General features: G+C 39.4%; 1 protein-coding gene across 1 annotated transcript; it reads right to left on the reverse strand.

Moving 5' to 3' along the window:
• Positions 1–8,499: 8,499 nt before the first annotated feature.
• LOC102664877 (uncharacterized protein Mb2253c-like) lies at positions 8,500–9,033 on the reverse strand. The gene has a single exon (XM_006606747.1). It carries the CDS (start codon positions 9,031–9,033, stop codon positions 8,500–8,502), a length of 534 nt encoding a protein of 177 aa, XP_006606810.1.
• Between the last annotated feature and the right edge of the window lie 1,321 nt (positions 9,034–10,354).

Genomic DNA, 10,354 nt, shown 5'->3' on the forward strand with positions numbered 1-10,354 from the left:
CGGGCATATCTCCAGGCCATGCCATTGTGGCTCCGAACTGCTCAGGAGTAGGCCACACATAAGGGTTGGGATCCTAGCTCCATTGATGCATGGTGTACTGGTAAAAGCTCTCATTCAGCTATACCTGACCACTATGATTGACCACCTGCTGGTCAGCCACATGTCATATATAGAGTTCCAACCTCTACATGTGAGCAGAGATGGACTCTAGAGATGGCGGTTGCCGTAAAGGTGGTGGTGATACGTCTACAGCTGCCTGCTGCTATTCCTCTTGTGGCTACTGTGGTGCCTGGCCCTGTGCCTGCCTAGGCATGCAATACTTCTCAATGAAAGCCCTGTTAATAAGAGGCCGGATAAGCTTGCTAGGGGTGACCTGCACTCCATAGAATTGATTGAGGCCTGTAATCAGAGCAGGAAATCCCAGGGCCCTGTTGGACTTCTCTGGGTCCACTGGGTGTCTCAAAGGCGTAACCCCTGCAAACTGGTAAATAGCATCAGAGATTAGCTAAGCAACATGTACACTCACCTGTGTCAGGATAGCATAGACCAACTAACACTTTGGCAGGGGGAGGTTTGAGTTATGGTCGCTGGGAAGGACGTTGCTAAGCAGCAACGTCATCCAGATCTTCGTGAGAGTGGTCATGCTGGTGTGCATGATCCGCACCTGTCTCCCCACTACAATCCGGGCAAAGTCCTGCCTCGGCACGTACACCAACTGGTCGATAGCCTCCTCATCAAAACCTGAGGCCTGACTCCTCCTCTGGCTAAACTCGCACTGCTAGCTTTCCCCCAAGATCAGTGGATGCCCCAGAAACTGGCTGATGGCATCTCTGTTAAAGGGAATCCACTGGCCCCTCACCCAAGAGCACATGTCTCGGACTCCCTCTTTTGTAGGCTAGGCATTAGCATAAAACTCCATAACTATATTAGGATTGAACTTAGCCATGGGTGATACGAGCGGAGCCCAATGCCTCCAGGCTATCTCCTTTTGGAACTCAGCAAACTCTTCGTCCCTCAGCTGGACTCGTCTCTCTCTAAGGAACGACCAGCCTTTGATGGTCTCCAACCGCTGCTAGTGTTCCGCACTTCGGAACCTGTGCCTATCGAAGTCCACATCTGCCTGTGGGGCCACAATGGAACCCTCTCCAGCGGTGTCTTTCCTGGACCGCTTGGCTGGGAGCTTTCTCGGAGCCATCTCTTGTAGGGATGAACCACAACGCAACAAATGGAAGCCAAAATGTGCAAATAGGGACCTAGGGCTGCTGGTTTTCGTGAATCTTGTAGCCTTCGCGTGTTCTGAATGGGGGGGGGGGGGGGGGGGGAAGATGTTGGGGTGAAGAAAACTTCACCCCTATCTCTTTTTAAGCTTTCTAGTTCAGACATGCTCGCCTAGGCGAGCTAACCCTGACCATTTTTTTTGCAAAATTTCTTTGCAAAAATTTATATACCCCCTTGTTTGTGCTTGTATATTTTTTAATTCCTAGGATTACAAACAAACTAGGCATATTCAAATATAACTTAAAATAAAAAGCAAAAAATTTAAAGGTACTAGGCTGCTTCCTAGTAGCGCTTCTTTAACGTCTTGAGCCAGATGCGGGATGATGGTTGATGGATTATGGGCCTAGCACTTGCTCGTACCTGTCCCCTAAGCTTTTGAATAGAGGAAATGGCACCCTGCAGTAAAAAAAGTAAGACAAACCACAAAACACCGATATCACCTTTTCACTTACGCTTGTCTTGATTTTGGTATGGTATCGACCATCACTCAAAAGGAATCTTCATTTATCCTCTGACTCGCAGGATGACAAAATGCCCATGCATGCATGCTCACGAGTAGGCAGTTTAAGTGCAATGATTAAACAAGTGTTTATTATGTTCAATTTTACTTAAACGCTTTGTGGCACCCCATAGCTTGAACCAAATGGCTCCGAATTTAAGATCGAGAGTGGGTACTCTAAAGCAATAAAAGATTGGCTGATCGAGGTCGTACCCGAATCAAATAAACATTAAAATGCAGTAACTAGGAAGTGATCCTAGGTCATTTCCCAATGAGCAATGATAAACCAAATGTTCATAATATACTTGCAGTAACAGTAACAATGGGGGGGTTGTTTGTTGTGTGAATTAAAGAACAAGCTAACTGGAATACGAAATTAATAATAGTAAAAATTTGTTGTTTCCCCTGATTCAGAAGCCATTCTCTTGTCCTAGGTTATGAAGAATTCGTCCCTAATAGTTAACCACTTAATCCAACCCTATTTTAATTTACTAAGCGAAAATCAATTTAGGGTTGTCAATATGTGATTAAGCAACAGATACACCAATTAACCCCTTGTTCATTAAGCGTGAACACAATTTAAGCATAGAGGCAATTAATCAAACACGAAGCGTGCACAGATTAACAGAATGCATGTAGGTTAATTGGTGAAGGGAAAATTGCCAGGAAGCTACATTATAAACAGAACCTTGAAGAGAGTTAAGCTTCGTCCTCAAAAGGAAACAACACCAGAAATTTAGCCTTCCATAATTTCAATCAAAAACAGAAAATGCAATTGAAGCTAAAGGTTGAAATGTAAATGAAACTGGAAATAGAAACGAGAATGAAACTAAAGTAGAAACGTAAATGAAACTAAAGGAAGAAGAAGAAATAAAAACGAAATTGCAATTAGAAGCAGAGAATGGAAAAGTGCATTATGTGAACAGTAACAATAAGCTCAGAAAACGTAAAACCCTAAACCCTATGCTCTGAATAATAGCCTAACAAAATAGCCTTTACACGAATCCCAAGGCCACTATTTATAAGGGTCACTCAGAGTCATTAGGCCCTATTACATTATTCTGGCCTAAAACGAAATAAACACTGAACAACATAAAATAAAATTGCAATCTCCTAATTAAAAATTAACTAAGGTAAACGTTGCTTTATTTGCCCTCTTTAAGTCCACGACCAAAATCCGGATTAAGCCCAATGCTTCATTAATTCCTAAAATTAGATTGAAAACATCAAATTAGCTTAATGAGACCAAGTAATAAAACTGCCAAATTAATTTGACAATTAAGACTAATCAGTAATTAAAATGGTACAAAAAGGGTTTCAGAAATAGGAGAAAATAATGGCACATCAAAGACACAACACAAGAAGTTGAAATGCAAATCAATCCAATGTTTATTAATGTTGTGATCATGGTTTACAAAGGATTTGGAGACTTCGGGGATCCCGATGAGTCTTTGGAGCATAAACATGTATTGACTCCTTTAGCTGCCCCAAGTGCTAAGCAAAATATTGTTTAACGACATCGGAATTCATAGGCGAAGGCAATTCTTCATCGTCCATGCTGGCAAAGCATGCTTGGGCCCATTCTGACTCTTTCAACTTAGACTCTGCCAAAATTCTTAAAGAGGGGACCTCTACTTCAAATGGCAACACGACCTCCATCCCATACACTAAAGAAAACGGAGTTGCCCCAATTGATGTGTGTACCAAGGTTCAATAACCGTAGCACGAAAGAGAGCATCTCGTGCCAATCCTTGTATTACACGGTCATTTTCTGAACGATCTTCTTGATGTTTTTGTTTGCCGCCTCAACTGCCCCATTCATCTTGGGCCTATAAGGTGTGGAATTATGATGTTTGATCTTAAAATCCTCACACATCTCTTTCATCATTTTTTTGTTCAGATTGGTGGCATTGCCAGTGATAATCTTCCTAGGTAATTCGTACCGGCAGATTATCTCTTTTTTGATGAACCTAACCACCACGCTCCTTGTCACACTGGCGTATGAAGCCGCTTAAACCCATTTGGTGAAGTAGTCAATGGCAACCAAGATGAAGCGATGTCCATTTGACGCCTTGGGCTCAATAGCTCTGATCACATCTATTCCCCACATAGAGAAGGCCCATGGCACTGCCAATACATTCAAAGGCACGGGCGGAGCATTGACATTATCCGTGAATGCCTGGCACTTGTGGCATTTTCTCACATGGATATGTTGGACCTTGTGGCCTCAATAATCTTAAGAGGGATAGGCTTAGAATGCAGAAGAAGCAACAACAATCAATTTAATAATGTTCTATAAACATGCAAGGCAAACTTGATTGCAATAACATAAATGAGATAAGGGAAGAAAGAATGCAAACACAGTTTTATACTGGTTCAGCCACAACCCGTGCCTACGTCCAGTACTCAAGCAACCTACTTGAGATTTCCACTATCTTTGTAAAATCCATTACAAAGTCTGAACCACACAGGGACAACCCATCCCTTGTGTTCAGGAATCCTTTACAACAAGAGACTCACAGTCTCTTAACCAATCTCATTGAATAAGAAGAATGGAAGAAGAATTCTCTCTTCAAGAGATGAATATTACAATGAAGATCATGTAAGAATCCTTATAGATTTTGCAAGTGTTTGATCAAGGATTTCTTGAGAGAGCATTTGACAATGAAGTTCTTTTGGAATCTCTCTCATTGTCTTTTGAGAGGATAAGACATTTTTGCCAAGCAAAACTCTCTGTCTAAAATTCGTGCCCAAGTCACCTATTTATAGGCCTTTGATGACCATTCACAAATCTAATGAAAAGATGTGACTGTTGGCAGATTTTCTGAAAACTTTCCACTGGTAATCGATTACAATGTTTGTGTAATCGATTACACAGTTATAATTTGAAGGGTTATGACTTTTGAATTTGAATTTCCAAAGTTTCGTTGCTGGTAATCGATTATAGACATATGGTAATCGATTACATGTTGAAAATTCAAATTCAAAACCTTTTTCAACAGCTATTTCTCAACCCTGTCTTCTGGTAATCGATTACACTTCCTGGTAATCGATTACCAGAGCCTTGCATGTCTTGAAAGCACTTTGTTTTAAGGCAAGGCTTGGTCTTTAGTGAATCTTGAAACAAGGCTTTGTTTGTTGAAGCAATCTTGAATTATTCTTGAAGCAAATGCTTATCATTTGAAACAGCCTTGTTAGATTCTTCTTTGACATCATCAAAATCATGTATACATACATTCACATTCTCCCCCTTTTTTATGATGACAAACATGTGATTTCTTCTCGACACCATCAAAGCTTGCATGATTTACATCTCCCCCTTTCTCAAGCAAATTCTTCTTGATATCATCAAAATCTTCATGATTTACATTCTCCCCCTTTTTGATGATGACAACCACCTGCAGGTGAGGAGCAACAACAAAGAAAATATCTATTTGCATATAGTTTACTCCCCCTTGGTTTTGCAATGATTGCTTATATGAGACAGTTGAAGATTTCATATTTTTCATATGTAAACAAATTGTCTCATAAACAATAGATAATTTTTCTTACTATTTTATCTTTTATCTTTCTCTCCCCCTTTGTCAACATCAAAAACAAATCATGAATAGAGAGGAGAAAGATGTTACCACTTGTTGCAATGTATGATAATCAAGTGATACCAAAAGGCATTAAAATAATCATTCAATATTAATCAAGCAAAAACAAGTACAACGACACATCAATCAAACACAATCAAATACAATCAATCATCAAATATTTCAAATCAAATTAATTAAATTAACAATCAACTAACTATACACAATAATTTCTATTAAAAAAATTCAAATTTTAAATTTCAAATTTCAAATTTCAAATTTCAAATTTCAAATTTCAAATTTCAAATTTCAAATTTTAAATTTTTAAATTTTAAATTTCAAATTTTAAATTTTAAATTTTAAATTTCAAATTCCAACTTCCAACTTCAACTTTTAGTAACTTCCCCTTCCAACTTCCAACCTCCATTTTCAACTTTCAACTTCCAATAACTTTCATTTCCAACTTCCAGTAACTTCCACTTCCAACTTCCAACTTCCATTTTTAACTTTCAACTTCCAATAGCTACTTCCAACTTCCAAATTTTAATTTCAAATTTCAAATTTTAATTTTCAATTTTCAAATTTAACTTTTCAAATTTCAATTTTCAATTTCAAAATTTCCTTTTCTAAATTTGAAATAGTTTTCTTAAAACATGAAACTAATTAAAAAAGTTTAATAGATTCTTTAAAAACAATCAAAAACTCAATCAGGAACAACCATCAAAGACAATACAATCAAACACACAATCAAAAATACAATCAATCAATCATCAAACACAGTCAATCAAATTCAATCACAATCATCAAGGACAGTCTAAACTCAAGTAGAAAACAAGCATCAAAAGTAATCAATCAAAGACAAGTGACCTATTGGTATCATTTGATATTACTTGTTGGGGTTGTTGATCAAGTGGCCTTTGTTTGTTGTCTCCATAAATCGCATATTCACTTTTCTTGGGGAGAAATGTGGCCTTCGTTTGTTGTCTCCATAAATCACATATTCACTTTTCTTGGGGAGAAATGTGAATAAACTTTGATGCATGCCATGTGTTTGGAGAAATTGCTATCAATGTATCGACTTTGTTCTTCTCCATTTTCATAGTCTTTCATCATGATACCCAAACTTATGATTTTCTTCTCTAAATCACTTGAATAATTTATGACATTATCTTCCCAAGTGATATATCATTTCTTTTCTTTCTTCTCTTTGAAATTCATCTCTTCGGATTTTTTCATTCTTCTTTTAAACATAGGACAATTGAATCTCATGTGCCCAATTTGATCGCACTCAGCATTTTGGGGCTAAAGAGGAACTTTCTTCTTTCTTCTTTCATCATCATCTTCTTTCTTCTCTAGTTTTTTTTATGTAGTTGCATTTCTCTCTACCATTGTAGGAATAAATGAATCAAATTCAATGGCTTCCCATATCTTTAGATCTATGGCTTCTATAAAGATCTGCATTCGAGTTTTCCAATAATGATAACCCTCACCATTGAACATAAGAGCCTATTGATAGAATTTTCCTCAGAAAATGGAAATTTGGATGAGGCCATATCTATTCTTGAAGATTTTAAACTTTATACAAGAATCCCGCTCTGATACCACTTGTTGGACAAGTGGCCTCAAATATCTTAAGAAGGGGGGGTTGAATTAAGATATCACAACTTATTTCCCCAATTAAAAATTCTATTTCTCTTTCTATTCCAGTTATAAATTCCCTTAATAATGAATTTCTTAAATATTGATTCAAATAGAACAGATTGAATATGAATATAAAACAATAATAAATAAAGGAGTTTAAGAGAAGAGAGAATGCAAACACAGTTTTATACTGGTTTAGCCACAACCCGTGCCTACGTCCAGTACTCAAGCAACCTACTTGAGATTTCCACTATCTTTGTAAAATCCATTACAAAGTCTGAACCACACAGGGACAACCCATCCCTTGTGTTCAGGAATCCTTTACAACAAGAGACTCACAGTCTCTTAACCAATCTCATTGAATAAGAAGAATGGAAGAAGAATTCTCTCTTCAAGAGATGAATATTACAATGAAGATCATGTAAGAATCCTTATAGATTTTGCAAGTGTTTGATCAAGGATTTCTTGAGAGAGCATTTGACAATGAAGTTCTTTTGGAATCTCTCTCATTGTCTTTTGAGAGGATAAGACATTTTTGCCAAGCAAAACTCTCTGTCTAAAATTCGTGCCCAAGTCACCTATTTATAGGCCTTTGATGACCATTCACAAATCTAATGAAAAGATGTGACTGTTGGCAGATTTTCTGAAAACTTTCCACTGGTAATCGATTACAATGTTTGTGTAATCGATTACACAGTTATAATTTGAAGGGTTATGACTTTTGAATTTGAATTTCCAAAGTTTCATTGCTGGTAATCGATTATAGACATATGGTAATCGATTACATGTTGAAAATTCAAATTCAAAACCTTTTTCAACAGCTATTTCTCAACCCTGTCTTCTGGTAATCGATTACACTTCCTGGTAATCGATTACCAGAGCCTTGCATGTCTTGAAAGCACTTTGTTTTAAGGCAAGGCTTGGTCTTTAGTGAATCTTGAAACAAGGCTTTGTTTGTTGAAGCAATCTTGAATTATTCTTGAAGCAAATGCTTATCATTTGAAGCAGCCTTGTTAGATTCTTCTTTGACATCATCAAAATCATGTATACATACATTCACATTCTCCCCCTTTTTGATGATGACAAACATGTGATTTCTTCTCGACACCATTAAAGCTTGCATGATTTACATCTCCCCCTTTCTCAAGAAAATTCTTCTTGATATCATCAAAATCTTCATGATTTACATTTACAGTCATTTTCCATGGTGAGCCAGTAATACCCTACCCTCAGAATCTTCCAGGCCATGGCATGTCCATTGGCATGTGTCCCAAAGGCCCCCTCATGCACCTCCATGAGTATCTGCTCGGCCTCTTTGGCGTCCATGCATCGGAGCAAGACCATATCATGATTTCGCTTTTACAGGATATCCCTGCTTAAAAAGAAGCCAGCTGCTAATCTTAGAAATATCCTCTTGTCGTTGTCGAAAGCCTCAAATAGGTACTCCCTGTCCTCGATGTATCACTTAATGTCAAAGTACCACAGTTTACCGTCTTGCTCCTCTTATATCAAGCAGCAATGTGCGGGCTTTCCGCAACATTTGAACTCAATGTACGACAAGTCTCCATGCGAGGTCAGTTGAAACATGAATGCTAGAGTGGAAAACGCATTGACCATTGGATTCTCCTCTTTGGGAATATGGTGGAAGGAGATATCATCGAAGAACTCCGTCAGTTTCTTGATGTAGGCCTGATAGGGTATCAATTTGTGATCCCTGGTCTCCCATTCTCCTTTCAATTGATGGATCACCAAGGCTGAGTCTCTGTATACTTTGAGCAATTTGACGTTGAAGTCAATTGCTGCTTGGGTCCCAAGGGTGCATGGCTTGTATTTAGCCATATTATTTGTGCAATCAAAACCCAACCTTGTCGTGAAGGGTATGCATTGATCGTCGGGAGTGACCAAAACTGCCCCAACTCCATGGCCTAAGGCCTCAGATGCACCATCGAACCACATGATCCACTTATCCCGATCTCCATCCTCCACCTCTTCCTCGAACAAGGCCATGATGTCCTCATCCAGGAGTTCCAGATGCATGGGCTAGTAGTCATTGAGGGGCTGCTGAGCTAGATAGTTTGCCAAGGCGCTTCCCTTTATTTCCTTTTGAGCGACATAAATAATGTTGAACTTAGACAGCAGAACCTGCCACCGAGCAATATACTTGACTGGGTCCATCTTGGATACCAACCAAGTGGTGTGGCTTAGCATGTACTGCCTTACATGATGGGCTGCCCATACCAAGGCACAGCATGTCCTTTCAAGCAAGGAGTAGTTCATCTCACAGGTGGTGAACTTCTTGCTCAAGTAGTAGACAGCCCGTTCCCTTTTTCCGAAATCGTCAAGCTGCCATAGCATACACCCCATCGACTCATCTAACACTGTCATGTATAGGATAAGAGGCCTCCTGAGCGCCCATGGCATAAGGACAGGAGCATTCATAAGGCATTGCTTGATCCTTCGGAATTCCACTTGACATTTGTCATTCCACCGGACAGACTGATTCTTGCGCAAAAGCTTAAAGAGAGGCTCACAGGTAGCGGTAAGCTACGATATGAACCTCGCTATATAATTCAGGCACCCCAAGAAACCTTGGACTTGCCTTTTCGTGCGCAGTTCGGGCATTTCAAGGATGGCCTTCACCATGTCGGGATCCACCTCTATCCCTTTCTGGCTTACGATGAAGCCAAGCAATTTTCCCGACTTGACCCCAAAGGTGCACTTGGCGGGATTCAATCTTAACTGGTACTTCCACAGCCTTTCGAACAAATTTCGCAAGTTGACGAGATGTTCCTTCTCGGTTCTAGACTTGGCAATCATGTCATCCACGTAGACTTCAATCTCTGTGTGCATCATATCGTGGAACAATGCCACCATAGCTTGCTGATAGGCTACCCCAGTGTTTTTAAGCCCAAAGGACAACGCCTTGTAACAGAATGTTCCCCATAGGGTGATGAACGTAGTCTTCTCCATGTCCTCCGGCACCATCTTTATCCGATTGTAACCTGAGAACCCGTCCATGAAGGAAAACAAAGCGAAATTGGTTGTGTTATCTACAAGGACATCAATGTGCAGTAAAGGAAAGTTATCCTTTGGGCTGGCTCGGTTTAGGTCCTGATAGTTCATGCACATTCGTACCTTCCCATCTTTTTTAGGGACTGGCACAATGTTGGCTACCCATTCGGGGTATCGAGCCACTACCAAAAAGCCCGCATTGAACTGCTTTTTCACCTTTTCTTTGATCTTAAAGGACATCTCGGGCTTCATCCTTCTTAGCTTTTGTTTTACCGGGGAACAACCGGGATTCAGCAGTAACCCTGAATCTTCATCTTCTGCATCCTTAGCTTGGTTTTCTATTCAC

This window comes from Glycine max, chromosome 20 (assembly GCF_000004515.6).
Source record: "Glycine max cultivar Williams 82 chromosome 20, Glycine_max_v4.0, whole genome shotgun sequence".
Classification (NCBI taxonomy): Eukaryota; Viridiplantae; Streptophyta; class Magnoliopsida; order Fabales; family Fabaceae; genus Glycine; species Glycine max.

Excerpts from the sequence above, each read along its gene's own strand:
- LOC102664877 (XM_006606747.1), bottom strand. The coding sequence starts at position 9,033 with ATGCATCTGGAACTCCTGGATGAGGACATCATGGCCTTGTTCGAGGAA.